Consider the following 18,387-nt stretch of genomic DNA (forward strand, 5'->3'; position numbering starts at 1 on the left):
TGTAGTTGGTGGTGGGGCTTGCGTGCTCTGATGATTCACTAGGCTATACCGGCGGTAGCATAGCTACTGGCAGGGTCTCCCATGCCGGGCAGGCTAGTGAAGAGGAGCCAGACTAAGAAGCAACCTATCGGTCAACGGCTCCAAAGGCGGAAGAAGATGGACGATCATCTCAACGGCGGAGGAGGCGGATGAACCAAGAGGAGTAACACCTCTTTAAAAAACCATGGTTCAGCTGGCTCCGGCTGATAGTACCATGTAAGGGCCCCTTGCCAGGGTTACGGCGAAGTCCTCAACGGCAGATGCGGCAGAGAAGGAATCCTTCGGTACGGCGCAAACGGCGGAAGAGGCAACCCATTCTCTTGGGAGTAATGAAGAGAAAACCACTGCCTTGTGGTGAAGAGGGATCTTCAAAGGTTAAGGGAGAAAACCCCTACAGAAAATCGTCCTGCTTGGAGGTCTAGGTAGCAGCCCTACCACCAAGATCGGGTGCTGTGGGTTAATAACCCGCACACCTTAAACTCCACTATTAAAGAAACATCCACGAAGAATAGCCGGACTGACTCTAAGATGACGACTTTTGGCATGAAAGGGAAAACGAGAATTGGGTGTTGGAATGTGAGAACTTTAAGAGAGAGTGGTAGACTTCAGCAAGCAGTAGCCCAAATGCAGGCCTACAGGTTGGACATATTGGGGATCAGTGAGACAAGATGGAAAGGATTTGGAGAGATGAGAACTAAAGATGGATTTACATTCCTATATTCAGGAAGAGAAGAGGAGGAACAACATCGGGATGGTGTAGGTATTCTCTTGAGTAAGATAGCAAAGAAAAGTTTATTGGAATGGAACCCTGTTTCTGAAAGAATTATAACTGCGAAGTTCAAAGCAAAGGTGAGAAACATTAAAATAGTACAATGCTATGCCCCAACAGAAGTTTCAGACATAACAGAAAAATTGGAATTTTATTCAAAATTGCACCAAGAACTAGTACATAATAAGAAAGACATATGTATCTTAATGGGAGATATAAATGCAAAAATTGGATCAGATAATGAAGGAATAGAGCATATTATGGGTAGACATGGACTGGGGGAAATGAATGAAAATGGCCAGTTATTTGTTGATCTTTGTGCAGAAAATGACCTGATCATAGGTGGAACTGTTTTTCCCCACAAAGATATCCATAAAGTGACATGGGTATCACCTGATCATGTGACAGAAAATCAAATTGACCATGTTTGCATTACCCGTAAATGGAGAAGATCCCTTCTAGATGTAAGAAATAAAAGAGGAGCCGATATTGGTAGTGATCACCACTTGGTAATTGCAGTCTTTAAACTTCGGATAATGGCAGCATGTAAAAAGTTTTCAAAAATGGGAAAGAAATTTGATTTGAAAAAGTTAAATGATAAAGATACAAGAAATAGATTTGTATTGGAACTTAGGAACAGGTTTGAAGGTTTACAAATGGAGCAAGATGAAGATATAGAAGAAAGAGAAGAGGATACAATAGAGAGAAAGTGGAAGAAGACCAAGAATAATTTGATAGAAATAAGTGAAAACATTTTAGGATATAGGGAAAGTAATCAGAAAGACTGGATGTCAACGAACACATGGGATAAAATTAAAGCTAGAAAAATGAAGAAGGAAGAATTAAACACTGCAAAAACAAGAACCCAAAAGAGTTCGCTACAAAGACAATATAAAGAGCTTGATAGAAAAGTGAAGAAGAGTGCTCGAAATGATAAACGCAATTGGATAGAACAGCAAGCAAGAGTAGCAGAGGAAGCAGCAAGTAAGGGTGATTTAAAACAACTTTATCAAACAACACGCTTACTATCAAAGCGACAATTTAAGAAAAATATACCAGTCAAGGATAAGAATGGCAGGCTGTTAACGGATAAACAAGAACAAATGAAGAGATGGAAAGAACACTTTGAAGAGGTATTAAATAGGAACATCAGAGAAAATGACAGAACGAGAGAAATAGAGAGTGAGGCTGAAGAAAATGAAGAGCGTACAGAGATGAGAATCTCAGACCTTCCTCCTTCAATTCAGGAAATCAAACTAGCACTTAAGCAACAAAAGAATGGGAAAGCAGCTGGAATAGACCAAATTCCACCAGAGATTTTGAAGGTAAATGTGAACTTGATGGCAGAAATATTATATGAAGTGTTGGCGGCAGTTTGGGAAAAAGAGAAAATGCCAGAAGATTGGAAAAGAGGTCTTATAATAAAAATTCCAAAAAAAGGCGATATGACAAATTGTAATAACTGGAGAGGAATCACGCTGTTATCGGTCCCAAGTAAAATACTAACTAGGGTTATATTAAATCGCATTCAAGATAAAGTAGAAGCCAAGATTAGGAGAGAGCAAGCAGGATTTCGTTCTAGTAGATCCTGCACAGATCAAATCTGTACATTAAGGATTATCATTGAGCAATGCATAGAATGGAATACTAGATTGTATACCATCTTTGTAGATTTTGAGAAAGCCTTTGATTCTATAACAAGGGAAAAAATGTGGCAAATATTACAGAAGTTTGGAATACCACTTAAGATAATAAGGATAATTCAGGAGTCATATCGACAATACAAGAGTCAAGTTATTCATGAAGGAGATGTTACAGAACCCTTCGAAACAGAATCTGGAGTGAGGCAGGGATGTATTCTGTCGCCTCTTATTTTTCTTCTCGTAATAGATACAGTAATGAGGGAAACCGTAAAGGGAAAAAGAAGAGGAATGCAATGGGGCCTTATGGATAGATTAGAAGATTTAGATTTTGCTGATGATGTGTGTCTGTTGTCAGAATCTTATAGAGATGCAAAAACTAAATTGGAAGATCTGGTTGTAGAAGCTAAAAAATTCGGACTGACATTAAATAAATCAAAGACTAAAACAATGCGAATAAATGCAAGAATCCAAGATTACATTCAATTAGAAAATGAAATATTAGAAGATGTAGACAATTTTACTTACTTAGGAAGTGTAGTTGCAACAAATGGAGGAGCAGAACATGATGTAAAACAACGCATCAAGAAAGCAAATGGGGCCTTTCTACAACTCTACCCAATATGGAAAAGTAGGATTATAACTACAGAAACAAAGTTAAAGATTTTTAGAAGCAATGTTAAATCAGTATTGCTGTATGGAGCAGAATCCTGGAAAGTCACAACTGAAATCACAAATAGATTACAAGTTTTCATTAACAGATGTCTCAGGAGAATATTAAATGTACATTGGCCAGAAGTAATCACAAATCAAGAACTTTGGATACGAGCATCAGAAGACCAGATTAAAAACCAAATTAAAAGAAGAAAGTGGAACTGGATAGGACACACACTAAGGAAAGCAGACAACACAATTGAAAAGCAAGCACTTTACTGGAACCCTCAAGGTGCTAGAAAAAGGGGAAGACCCAAAAGCTCATGGAGACGTACTGTTGAAGAAGAAGGAAAACAACAGGGGAAAAGTTGGAAAGAAATGAAGAAGATCGCATGCAATAGAGTGAGATGGAGACACTTCGTGGATGCCCTATGTTCCAATAGGAACGAAAGGAATTAAGTCAAGTAAGTCATGTATATATTACACATTTATAAATTGTTAACTGGTGCATGGATTTTGTCCACAACCAATAAATACTTTATTTAAAAAAATGTCGAGGATAATTTCATTTCAATGTGTGGTTTTAAGTTTATAAATTGCTGGCTGTTAAATGCGAATGAAGAATGAACATTTTATTAAGGTAAAACAGTAAGTTTCATTCACCACAACCTGTGATTACAAGAGTATTTTGCTAACGATATGAGGAACGCAGGGTGAATTCCCGAACAGACTCAAAGGCAAGTAACAACTTGTGCTTATTTCCAATACCTTTGATTCAAATGCACAACGTCGCTCAGGGAGCATACAGGCCTCACGTCACGTCGTGTGTTGCCAGGTCGTGAACGTTCAACCACTAAGCTCTTCTCTAGAAAATACTGTCCACCATTCAGCAAGTGTCCAAGGGAACAGGTGTCAGGGAGCAAACTCATCCGTGAAAGAACAGAACACGGTTGGATGTGACAGAGCGCTCGCAGGGTAAGGCACGGAATTGCCCTCCGTCCAAGATGTTCCGATAAGGAGCAAGTCTGTCTTCAACAAGCAAGTCACGCGACGAGCAATGCCTGCCGGATGCTTGTTGCCGTTCAGGTAATGAGAGTCTAGGCAGACAATGTTTGCAAGTTCGAACTCCCATGAGGAATAGGAGTTCCAATGCCAATTTTTGGCAGTGTCCGAGCGTACAGTCAACGGCAAAGATAATAGTAGGCAAATTGTCCATCGCTCTTTTAATTACTTTTTTATTCTACATCTTGTGTTGTTTTAAGGAATGAAACTATGTTGGTTCGAAGCAGGCATTGTTATCTGATTATTGACGACATTATTTCAATTCAGTGCCATCACAACGTGTAATACAGATCGAATTAAAATGGTGGTGGACAATTCGCCTACTGTTTCTTTCGCCGTTGGGTGTACTTGAATGGTCTGGCAGTTCAGTCTTGAAGTCGTGGACTGGAAGCGAATATCTTTAAATAAAACCCCTATCACACGGAACTGGATTTCTAGTAGGAATGTCCTAGTTGGCGCTGAACTAACTTTGTAGGTAGCAATCATGGCCGCCTGGCTGACTGCTTGACTGGTTTGGAGGAATAGGACATGTTCTAATTGCTACTTGCTTTCCTCGACTGGATTCTGTGAAACAGCCAATCAGAGCAAAATTTGGCCATGTGAAGATAATCTGCGAGTGTGCAAAGAAGCGATTTTGTCTGTGGTTTCCGAGTGTTACTCCAGTAATGTATAACGTATACAGCATGAAATGTGCGTTGAGTTACACCATCTATGCTGATTGCACGGTGTTTACACTTGAAGCAACTAAAATATTGTTCCATACGTGTACAGTAAACGTTGTAAAGCATGTATTTAAGCGGCGCCATTGTTTTGTACCTAATAACATTTCATACGAAACGTTATTCCTCTCGGTTGAATAGTTATCGGCTTTTAAAAATGTGAGGTGATACATTGTTTACATCTCACGCGGCCGCCATTACAACTTCCCTCGTATGGGAACAAAAGTCTATCGACAAGTACGCTGATAAGTATCGTGTGAGGCGAAAACTAGCAAATGGGTAGCCAGTACAGCGCCAACTAGGGCATACCTACTGGTTATCCAGTTCCGTGTGATGCGGGCTTTACACTTCGACTGCAGCGCCAAATACGATCGGTAGATAAAACAAAGAACACATTGTTTCAACTGCGTTTTAAACACTCGTTTTTTACTATAGAAATCACAGCATTTTAAAAAAGTTAATATACTTACATTTCCACATTAAAAGAGCTAAAACCAACATCTTCTTGACTTTCGACTTCCACGATTTCAAACAAAAGAACCAGTGTGCGAATTAACGGGGAGGGGGAATGCGGGGGATTTCCCCCGCACAAAAAAAATGTTATCGCCGGCAAAATAAAATCATTTTTATCCTTGCCAGGGATGCATTTATCCCCCTCAAATAAAATGCAAACAATTGAAAAATCATTCGTGTCCAAGATTTCTTACAGAAAAGTATCCACCCTTGTGGATTAAAGAAAGGACATACTTATGCAACTGAACAACGCATGCAGTACATAATCTCAGATAACTTAAACACAGCTACCCTGGCCCTCTATGCTGCTCGTTGTTGCTGGACAATGAAGAACAATGAAAACCAAGAAGTTGTCAGTACAGAGACATTTCACTCCGAAACCAGTAGTTACGTGACACCTGAATGTGCATTTAGTGTCGCAAAGCCATCTACAATGACCTCATGATGATCACTTGAAGTCGGACCGGCTAGTCTGAAATTACTGTTTTTGGCGCGTTTAGACTCTGGTAATGACAGAGCGCCACCGCATTTCTTCGCGGAACAAATGAAGATTAGTTTTTATTTGCTTCCAGCAATTGCCGTGAAGTAAAAAGGATTCCTGTGTGTCACAATGGATGAAGTGGTATTCCATGACCGCTGTTGTGGGGCAAAAACAATCCTTGACAACAATTACAGTGCGTCAGGAGTTATAAGCACTCTTCCATTACAGATATCTTACTTTACCTTTTGGACCGTAACAGGACAACCTTCATGAGTCGATTAGGAGAAGACTGGAAACAATGTTGTGGGGGGGGGGGGGGCCAGAGTCCCCAACTCCTCTTTTGGACTTAATTATCTTTAATAGGCCATTCTCTCCACTTTTTTCCTATAATGGTATTAAAATGACTCTTCAGCAGTTGACCACCCCCTGATCAAAAAGCTCTTCCAGGTCGCTTCAGTGGTTACTGTTGGGACTACATAAGCGCCAAATTCTTCTAACAAAAGGATGTGATTGATTGATTGATTGATTGAATGATTGATTTGCTTTATTTTACTTCGCTTTTTGTGCCACTTTTGGCTAATTTGCGAAGATGGGGATGAGTGATGATGTGATGAAATTGATGAATTGACACTCACATCCATGCCCAGGCCGGGATTCGAACCCGGGACCTCTGGCGTCGTAGCGCGATGTGCTAACCACTCCGCCACGAGGGCCGACTCTACTCTTTATTGGTTGATAGATTGATTGAAATACAATTTTGGGTGCGTCAGCACCGACGTTATTTGCACCCATCATATTATTTAGGCCGGCCCCGTTGGCGTATTGGTTAGCACATCGAGCTACGACGCCAGGGTTCCCGGGTTCGAATCCTGGCCTGGGCATGGATGCGAGTGTCCATTCATCAATTTCATCACATCATCACTCATCCCCTTCTTCGCAAATTAGCCAAAAGTGGCACAAAAAGCGAAGTAAAATAAAGCAAATCAATCATATTATTCGGGGTCAAGCCTTTTATCATAGCTAAAATCAACACTTGCCTCTGAGGACTGAAATCTCCTTAACCAGGTATAAGGGCACTCAGCATATGTAAGGACAAAACAAACACCAGTACAGAGGCTAATAGTGGTCGTAGGTCCAGTCGCCAGAGCCTCGTTGCCCTGCAAAATTGCAGTTACCCGGGTGTCCTTCGGGAAAGTGAGGTCGACCCTTACATCCCGACTCTTTTCTTGGAAAACTAACAAACTCTCTAACCTTCTTAAACCCGAAGGTTTATACCTTCCATTTGTCCCTATCCAGGGCAAGATCATCCAATCTTTTCCATCTTTACTGGTCCATCTCGACGTTATCCCTCCATCTTCGTCTTGGCCTTCCTACAGGTCTCTTACCATCAGGTTTCCCAACAATAATCCTGTAAACTCCTCTTTCGTCTCACATTCGAGCCACATGGCCTGCCCATCTAAATCTTCTTGATTTAATTATTCTAATAATATCCGGACATGAAAACAAATTATGCAGTTCTAAATTGTGTAGCCTTCACCACTCACTTGTCTCCAAGTCCAAATATTTTCCTAAATACTCATAATTCATGTTCCTCCTTAATTCATGCTGACGCACCCACAATTTTCATTTCAAGACTTCAAAGAATGCTGAGAAGAACTAGTTTCTGAAAAAATTGCAACTGATCAACCATAAGTGGTACAATACACACTGCTTTAACTTAACTGGTTCGACCTAACCTTTGAGTGAGCCAATCTTAATTTTAGCCAAGACTTTAATCGCAAGCCACCGCTGGCATTTCTTCAATGTGAAGCCCGCTCGAGTGGCTCCACATATGCCAACAATGGGCAATTATTCCCTGCATGTTAGAACTGCCACTTCATACAGTTTAAAGCTACACAACTCACAACGGGAACAAAACAGACCGCACGCGACACGCATATAAAATTACAATTAGCATATTCCACAAAGCGGATAACATCCTCCAGTGCCACCATTATTACATCATGGCTGTTGGGACGAAGAAGCTTTCGTTACAGAGGGAACGGACCACGCAGGTCAACTAAGGACCGGGTCAACAATGTCGACTGTGAATTCCTGTTGCTAACTCAACGTATGAACGTCACTTCTTAAGGTCTCAGGTTTATCTGCCCTCTCGACACCAGACTGGGTCAGCGGTGGACTTCTACAGTTTTTGAGCGAATTAAACTGCGGTCGCACACTGCAGGCACGTAGCCAGGGCGAGGGCTAAAGGGGCCGAAGCCCTCCCCCCGAAATACTACAAATATCTTATTTAAATAGTGTATAGTGGTAATTAATTATACTTCCTTGGCAGGATTAAACAGTAAATCAAAAAATGTTTAGTTTATAATAGAGAAACCAGGTTCTATTTTTATATTCAACCAGTAACCCAAACAGTAAATTGATCCACAGCTCACACAATATAAACTTTATGAGTAAAATTTGGCTCTAACTTTTAAAGCCTTTTTTAAACGGAATATGTTAAAGTTAATATCAAAATACAAAAATTATGAATTTCAGTACACCAACTGTACAAAATGTAAGATAAATAATGGACAACACTTGTGTTGGATATTCACTCTCTCCACTTATATAATAATCATAACAATAATTTCGGATTTAAAATTGGTTAATTTTTAATAACTTATAATAGTCATTGTAAAAAGACAATTATAACCGTGGTAATAATTATTATCATTATTACTTCTAGTAATCAAGTTTTATCAGCGGCCTGCCCTCCTATACAAATATTTCTGCGACGCCTGTGTTGAAAAGGGATGAGCCCCCCCGAAATAAAATCCTGGCTATGGGCTTGACTTTACGTATTCTTTTTTCGCTGTGCCTTCCTTTGCCAAACATCGTGACGATATATCGCTGACACAATATATATCGTGACGATATAGCCTATCACCGACACGATATATATCGCCAAACTATCGTGACGATATATCGTCAACACGATATATATATATATATATATCGCTCAATATCGTGACGATATATCGCCAACACAATATATCTGGCCGATACGATATATATCGCCAAAATATCGTGACGATATATCGTCTAGTTAATATCGCCTGGACGATATTTTTTCAATATCGCGATATATCGTCTGGACGATATATCGCCCAACACTAGATCTCAACTCAGCAGAGTTGGCAAAGTTTGTGTTTTTATAATGCCAAAACTGCTTTAATTCCTACAAATAATAATTAATAAGGAATCTGTTAATCATGCAAGGAAGGACCGTGTTTCTAGGAATGAAGTAAACAGTTGACTAATTTATTAAAATACTTATTTCCGTTACTCTTAAATCTAGCATGTAAGCTGTTCGAGAAAGTTCAACTAAGCCACAGTTGCCAGGCCCCACTCTACTCCGTTGTCCGAAATACGACATTTTATCGTGAATCCAATAAAAATATTTGCATTAACAACTATGTGCATAATGTTAAGTGCGCAACAAAACTGCTTCACCCATATAATATACAATTTTTAAAATGTTTTTAAACACTTGTAAAGTTGCAAGCTGATTTATATCACTTTAAGACAATTATTTATAGAATAATGTCCGTAAGGGTTTTGTATATATATCAGAATCCCTTTTCGTGAAAGTACATTAATCTTGTATTTATTTAATGGCGTTTATTAGGCTCTAAAACAGGAAAATAAAGGAAAGAAAATATGTTTACTGATGGGGTGAAGCTCATAAAGGAAATGTAATATATAAACTGTAAGCACGCTTAAATTCTCTTGATTCAAAATTCAATAATTTTTATAGGCAAAAGTAACAAACGTTTTGAGTAGAGAAAGATACAAAATACTAATCATGTTGGACCGTTAAAAGTGTCATTATCAATAAACTAAATAAACATGGCAGCTGATATTTTGCAAACTGTAATTAAAAAATGGCCAAAATTCAGCTACAAAGACTATGGAAAATACTTTAAGTTACAATTATAGAATACATCCAGGATGTTTTATTTTCCCTAGAATAAAATTATTATAGTTTCATTAACACACTCAACAAACATTCCCATAGTAGGTTCATCTATATAGTATCAAAAACAGAAAATGTATATTTACATATTTTTTTACTTTCTTTAATCAAACTGTTCAACTATTTTACACTGCCGTTTACTAGATAAAACCTTTCTATTAAAAATACATATCTATATATATGGTGCCAAAAACTATACAAGCAATTTGAAGCGTGGTTTAAAAGAAATATAAAAAAAATGGTTTAAATAAAAAAATCAAATTTGAATAAATAAAATAATAAAAATCATGATTGTTATCCACCCTGATAATAACAGTTTTGTTATATTGGTACTTCACTTTCACTAACTCCATGCCCTGTATTAATAACACTTGTAAAATTTAAAATATAGATACATCTAATTAAAAATTATTCATTAAATTTCGATAAAACGACACACTTAGATTTAACAAGAGATCGCTGGCCTAAAACTGTTTCCTGGCTTTCATGACAGAAAACTGAATGATTATGAATAAGAGACTCGAAGTCAAATCATGTTTTATTTTGCTATTATCAGAATATTGTCTTCATGTATTATTTGTTCGTTATACAGGGTGACTGGTAATTAGATGTATTCCCTGAAAGGGGTTAAAGTATAGACAATTTGCAATAAATTTGACCATATGATACCCCTTCCGAAAATTAGAAGTTTTCTAGATAATCGAATTTCTTTTGTTTCTTTAAAAAATGATAATTTTCCACATAAAAAGATGAATTGAGAAAAAACTGCTCATTGTATGGAACTTATTTCAGCATTTTCTGATAGCTAACAAATAAGTGGTTCGTTGAAAAAAAAGTTTTTTCCCAAATAACAATCACATGTAAGTACCGGGTGTGTCTAAACTTACAAGTGATGATAAAAAAATGCACTCTTAGTTTACTTGGCAACGTATTAATAACAAAAATGGTATAACACGAAGCGTACAAATTACTTAAATTACTTCCTTGTGTCATCAGCTATCCAACAAGGTACAAATGTTGCTAACATTCACATTTGTGTACAAGAAATAATACTTCATTCATCTTCATGTGAATGGAATCAATGAACAAAACAATTAAAGAATATTACACGTCTTGCTCAAAGTGGGCACCTCCGTTACGAATGCAGTCACGCAGGTTCTTACGGACATTTGGTCTCGTAACTCGTGATGTGATGGTGCTCTTGATGTGTTGACCAGCTGTTAAGATCCTCTCCCTGAGTTCTTCTTGCGAGTTTACCGGTGTCTTGTAAACTAAGTCTTTCATGTGGCTCCAAATGTAGAAGTTGCAAAGCGACAAATCGGGGGATCGAGCCGGCCAGGGAATCGGGCCGCCTCGGCCAATCCATTTCTTTGGGTAATTTTCATCCAGCCACTGTCGCACGCACAGGCAGAAGTATGGATGGCCGTCATCAACAATCATTAGATCGAGCCATTTTTCCTGCCCCAAATCTTAAATGGCATCACTTATGAATTTTTTTTGAGGAACGGGATGGCAATGTTGTAGGATGATATGTCTCTAGCTTCAAGACGTGACATGATTTATCAGCATGATGACTGCCTAGCTCGATCCCCCGATCGATTTGTCGCCCTGCGACTTCTACATTTGGAGCCACATGAAAGACTTAGTTTACAAGACACCGGTAAACTAGCAAGAAGAACTCAGGGAGAGGATCTTAACAGCTGGTCAACACATCAAGGACACCATCACATCACGAGTTACGAGACCAAATGTCCGTAAGAACCTGCGTGACTGCATTCGTAACGGAGGTGCCCACTTTGAGCAAGACGTGTAATGTTCTTTAATTGTTTTGTTCATTGATTCCATTCACATGAAGATGAATGAAGTATTATTTCTTGTACACAAATGTGAATGTTAGCAACATTTGTACCTTGTTGGATAGCTGATGACACAAGGAAGTAATTTAAGTAATTTGTACGCTTCGTGTCATACCATTTTTGTTATTAATACGTTGCCAAGTGAACTAAGAGTGCATTTTTTTATCATCACTTGTAAGTTTAGACACACCCGGTACTTACATGTGATTGTTATTTGGGAAAAAACTTTTTTCTTCAACGAACCACTTATTTGTTAGCTATCAGAAAATGCTGAAATCAGTTCCATACAATGAGCAGTTTTTTTCTCAATTCATATTTTTATGTGGAAAATTGTCATTTTTTAAAGAAACAAAAGAAATTCGATTATCCAGAAAACTACTAATTTTCAGACGGGGTATCATATGGTCGAATTTATTGCAAATTGTCTCTACTTTAACCCCTTTCAGGGAATACATCTAATTACCAGTCACCCTGTATAAAATATCTCCCTGAAAATGTGACTGGCCACACAGTCTATGTTAGCTACCTTACATGCGTCCAGGAATGGACTGTTATAAAACCTTTTTCGAGCAGGCGTCGTCTGCAGGAAGGTATCAACTCAGGGTAAGACCTAGCACCCAGTAGCGTGTCCAGGATTTTCGAAAGGGAGGAGTTATGTAAACTTTTTTTAGTAGTCTGTCCTCATTTTGCCATCTTTTCCTGGCTTTAACGTTCTCTTTTTAAGGAATAATGGGCCAAAAGGGGTTATTACTTCCCCCTCCCGGCGGCACGCCACTGCTAGCACCTACTGATCTGTTGGGTGAGAATAAGGCAAGAGCTTAATAAACCATCTCCTGCTCCTCAAAAAAAAAAAAGGCAATGGTTACGCTGCAGCACTAACCGATTCTCTAACTACGCAGTATCGTAGTGACAGACAAGCTGCCACAATGGTTGCTTAGATTTGTTGTTTTAAGTCCACTTTATGCACAGGAAGGCTAATCAGGACTGGACCAGCAGTTTTAAAGTGGGATCCGAACCACATGTGCCTCCACCGAACCGCACTGATTGAGTCCAGAAAGGTTTGATTCTCGGCTACGAGGGTCACTATTTATATTTTGAGCCTAGGCAACACTGATTGAAGTTAGGCGCGATTTGACGTTTACACGGAATCGTCTGGCAATATTGACCATAACGTACTTCAATTGTTTTGTCAATAGCTTCATTTGTGTTGTTTATGTTGCCTTGGAGATTGCGCGACAACAATAAAATGGAATTAACTGCTGAACATTTTCGTGCGATGATTTTTTACGATTTTCGACGTGGATTATCAAGACAAGAGTGCATCGATCAACTTACTTCCACATTTGGCGATGAAGCCCCATCCTTTGCCACTGCGAAACGCTGGTATAACGAATTTAATCGTGGCCGCCATTCGCTCACCGACGAGATTCGCGAAGGTCGTCCAAAATCAGTTGTTGTTCAAGGAAACATTGATGCTGTGCAAAACCTAATACTGCAAGATCGTCATGTGACATACTGTGAGATTGAGGCAACCATAGGCATTAGTTCCACCAGCATATATAAAATATTACATGATCATTTAGCTGTGAGAAAGGTATGTTCTCGTTGGATCCCACACAATTTGACAAAAACTCAAAAAGACGCTCGCGTCAATTGGTGCAAACAAATGCTCAATAAATACAATCGTGGTGCTTCAAAAGACGTATATAAGATTCTAACAGATGACGAATCATGGATATATGCATATGAGCCGGAACGTAAACAGCAGTCGACTGTATGGGTGTTTCAAAATGAACCCAATCCAACAAAAGTTGTTCGCGCTCGAAGCACATCGAAACAAATGGTCGCCTGTTTTTTCGGGAAAACTGGTCATGTGGCAACTGTGCCTTTAGAGGAACGTAGAACGGTCAACTCTGAATGGTACACAACAATCTGTTTGCCAGAGGTCTTCGGTCAAATACGGAAAACAAACAAACGCCGTCGGATCATTCTTCATCAAGACAATGCCAGCTGTCACACATCTCGTCTAACAACCGACTTTATGAACAGTCAAAAAATCGAATTGATGGGTCATCCGCCGTACAGTCCTGATTTGGCACCCAATGACTTCTTCTTGTTCCCGAATGTCAAGAATAAATTGCGTGGACAACGATTTTCGTCGGCGGAAGACGCCGTTGATGCGTTCACAAACCATATTATGGAGGTGCCTCAAGAAGATTGGAAAAACTGCTTTGACAAATGGTTCGAACGAATGCAAAAGTGTATTGACCATAAAGGAGAATACATCGAAAAATAATAAAGCCGTTTTCAATGCCAAATTCCTGTTTTTTCATTGTTAGGCTCAAAATATAAATAGTGACCTTCGTATTTTATGAAAACCATCACTACTTCTCGCTCAGTAATAGCTGCAAATATGCTTGCGGATTCAACATTGCAAAAATGACGTTCGTTCAGCTGGTAGGGCACCATACATTCTCGACATCGCCATTTTGGAGGTGATGTGATCAGCACCACGCTCCGGCCAAGGTAGCCGGACAATTGCGATGAACACAGAAGTGAAAGGGTGGGTGGACAATTGCAATTATATTTTGAATCTTCTATCAAATTGAAGGGTGACTTAACACCCCGTACAATACCTCTCACACTTTCCCCAGGCATGAGACTGGCAAGGAAGCTTGTAAACGTACTTGCATTACAACCACCTTTAGGTTATGTTAAAGGTACATCTGGGTTGGTCCTCGTGTCCTACCATTAATTTGTAAAATGACCTTCACCGTCAAAATAATCGCAATTGTCCGTGATTTTGGCTTCATCGAAATTGTCCTAGATTCGTCTTTACCCCCCAAGGTTGCCCCAGGCAAGGCCTGGTGAACCCCAGAGCCGCTTTATGTGGGATGAAGGCCGGAAAAATTCTGACATCAAATCACCCACTCCGAGAATCGAACCGGGGTCTCCCGCCTGGCAGTCAGACGCCTTACTGACTATTCTCTCTCTCTCTCTCTTTCTCTCTCTCTATAAGAAAGAGGGAGAGGAAAGGAAAGAATCTCTCTCTCATTCTCTCTCTCTCCAGAGAGAGAGAGAGAGAGAGGAAGAGAGAGGAGAGAGAGAGAGAAAGAAAGAGAGAGAGAGAGAGAGCGGCGGTAGAGAGAGAGAGATCTCTCTCTTTCTCTCTCTCTCTTTTTCTCCTCCCCCACCCACTCTCTCTCTCTCTATCTTTCTCTCTCTCTCTCTGGAGAGAGAGAGAGAGAGAGAAAGAAAGAAAGAGAGAGAGGAGAATGAGAGAGAGAGATTCAGAGAGAGAGAGAGAGAGAGAGAGAGAGAGAGAGAGAGAGAGAGATTCAGAGATAGAGAGAGAGATTCAGAGAGAGAGAGAGAGAGAGAAAGAGAAAGAGAGAGAGAGAGAGAGAGAGAGAGGGTGAGTCTCTCTCTCTCTCTCTCTCTCTCTCCTCTTTCTTCCTTCCGTCTCTCCCTTTTCTCTCTGTCTCTTTCTCTCTCTCTCACTCTCCCCACAGCGGCTCTGTAGAAAATCAAAAGATGTATGTTAATACGAGTATGATACAGATTAGAGTGAGATCTGAACCACTATGTGTCTGCACCAGACAACGAAGTTTGTATTGTTTTCTTCCTATTGGGCTCGGAGCATAAACGGAACTATGTAAATTGACCTCAGAGCACATGTTTGTCGACCTGTGTTGCTTGTTCTTCCAGGACAACTCTTGGGTCACCCACCAAATGAATGCGCTCCAGTCCGGGTTGAGACGAGCTTCGAAACAGGCGGTGGTCTCCACCTAGACGAATCTTCAATTGAATGGCTGGAAAAGTGGATGCCGTTACAGGAACTCCCCCTCGGCTGCTCCTAGGACCGGACTTTCACGGGTCAAAGAGCAAAGCGTATGGAGGGACAGCACGTTCCACCTCGGCGTGGAAAAATCGCTGACATGGCCACGAAAACCTGTTGACCTGAATGCTGGGGAGGGGAGAGGAGAGGATCCAGGATGCTGTACATGTGAAACATATGAAAAGGACGGTTCAGTTTCGTGGTGAAAATGACCGAATGCTTCATCAACCGACTTTCTTCCATACCTTCTTCTTGGAAGCAGTCCATCACCCCTGACATTGGCTCCTTCTTCTGGTCACTAGCAGGTATTCAGTCGCCACGGAAATATGACTCTAGTATGTCTGGTTGCATACAAGCAGGAGCAGATGTGCACATTTTAGAAGGTCATTCGATACGGTATCTTCGTGCATGTAGCAACGTGTCATGAATACACACTTAAGGCCCCACGCATTCTCGATCGCGGCAATTTTGGAGGTGAGGTGATCAGCTCTATGCTCCGGCTGCCTTTACCCCCAGACCCATTTATTTGAGGCTGCGTGAGCCCCAGAGCCGCTTTATACGGGGACAAGGCCGGAATAGAACCGGGTCCCCACCGTGGAAGTCACACGCCCTACCGACATTTTTATTTGAAAGGAAAGCCCCTAGGCGGCCAGATTTCCCCACAAAAACCACAAATTAATTATCAAATATCAACTGTTTTATTCAGGGCAGGCTATCACAAAGATCCATATTCGAACCGGGATTTGAACCAGAGACTTTCCACTCTAGACGGAGGCCGACTGACTAGACAACCGCGGCTCTTCGTCCATTATAACATTGATGTTTCATGAATCAAGTACATGGACAGTCAATTCCTTTAATATGTTCCGATCTCCGAATCCCGGCTTCATCACGTCATCACTCATCCTCGTTAGCAAAAAGTGGCAGAAAAGCAATCTAAAATATACAAACCAATCAACGTAAGGTCGCTACAGGGTGTCTATACAAGAACTCCGGGGTTTTAAACAATGATAGCGCGCAAACGGTATTAGGTAACTCAGGTTTGTTAAGTACATTGAAATCAGTAACTCATCAAGTTTTATTCACGCCGTTTGGAGTTTATTCCAACAAAGGTTGGCAACGCTGCGCAGCGTTGACCTTGAAGTGGCCGAGCCGAACACAGTCACTGTCAGTGTTGCCACATGAAGGGAAATTTCCCTTTTGCAGGGAAATTCGGACGCAATTTTCAGCCAAAAGGGAAAAGGTAATTCCGATTAAAAATATTACACTTTCAGGGAAATTTTACGACATCTGACGCCACATTATTACAGTTCATGTTAATTTCCAATTTCATATCTACATTTTAATTTATCTATTTCTTCTTATCTCTACTCCTTTGAATATTAGTCTATATCTATTTATACATATTTCTATAACCTGTTACGTATATTGTATCTCGCTTTTATGCATATTTCGGATATATCCTAATACTATAATAATGGTATTAATAACGATTAAGAGGATACCCGATCAGGATTCAAACCTGGGACTTCTGGCCAGGAAGTCATGAAACTGACCTGTAAATTTTACTTTTCATACTACCATGGACAAATATAAATACCATTAATACTGCTACCACCACCAGCACCACTAATAATAGTTACAGCAAATTCTGCTGCTGCTGCTACTATTATTATTAGTTTTAATATTTTAATTATTATTATAATTACATGGTTTATTTAGGTGAAGGGAAAAATTGCCCCAAAAAGAGAAATTTTGCCCTCATATTGTGGCAACACTGGTCAGTGCAATGACGACGCCACAACAGAAGATGCAGTGTGTGATTTGGCTTGTATAAACTGGATCTGTTATTACTAGGGCTAGGACTTTTGCGACTTGGCATTTTTAAGAGCATATTTTGGCACATTTGGCCTTTTCTACGCGATCATATTTTGAGGGATTTTCGGTCATATTCAGCATATTTTCGCTTTTTCAAGAAATATACAGTCATTTTCCAAGTGGATTCGTTCTTACTCCCATATTCACTCGAGGGTTTTCTTTTTTTTGTTTTTCTTTGGACTGCAGCAAAATATTTTTCATTTTTAACTGAAAATTTACAGAAAGAAGTCTATTCATTGTGAACTAAAAATAGTATGTATATGAAAATATTTCAGCATAGGTTAGATATTGATGTTTGAAACAGTCCAGTTGTAAGGGCATATTTTTCAAATTATAGTGCATATTTTGTACAATTTTAGGTCATATTTTATTTTGCATATTTTGGCGATTTTTAGGTTACAATAATCCTAGTTATTACTGTACAGCGGAACTTTCGACGCGAGTATGGTGGTGTATAGCCTTCGCACAAAACCATTCGTCAATGGCTTAAGGAGTTTAAAGAAACTGGAAGTGTGGATTGGAAGGAAACGGCCTATTCCATGGCCTCCAAGAGCTCCGGACCTCAATCCCTTAGACTTTTCCCTATGGGGACATGTGAAGAACATGGTTTATGTGGAGAAAACCCAAGATGTTAACCATCTAAGGCAGGGAATTAGCCCTCCTGTGGCAACCATCACCCCAGACATGCAGGCCAGGACGTGGCAAGAAGTCATTTATCGTTTGGATGTGTGCCGTGCTACAAACGGGGCACACATTGGAATTTACTAAATTGTAAACAAAACTTCATAATATTACCTTCAAAAATATGTATTTACTTTTTTCCTGAGTTTCTGTTTTTAATAAAATATTTAGCTTCAAAACCCCGGAGTTCTTGTATAGATACCCTGTATAATGAAGATGGTTGTCAATTTTTGGACTCC

At 39.8% G+C, this 18,387-nt stretch overlaps 1 protein-coding gene across 1 annotated transcript; it reads left to right on the forward strand.

The window, feature by feature from the left end:
- Positions 1–567: 567 nt before the first annotated feature.
- On the forward strand, positions 568–15,543 carry LOC145981716 (uncharacterized). Its single transcript, XM_083115122.1, has 2 exons — positions 568–2,133; positions 15,460–15,543. Exons 1-2 carry the CDS (start codon positions 568–570, stop codon positions 15,541–15,543), a joined length of 1,650 nt encoding a protein of 549 aa, XP_082971248.1.
- Positions 15,544–18,387: the final 2,844 nt, after the last annotated feature.

Source organism: Lepisma saccharinum, chromosome 30 (genome assembly GCF_977018435.1).
Source record: "Lepisma saccharinum chromosome 30, izLepSacc3.1, whole genome shotgun sequence".
Classification (NCBI taxonomy): Eukaryota; Metazoa; Arthropoda; class Insecta; order Zygentoma; family Lepismatidae; genus Lepisma; species Lepisma saccharinum.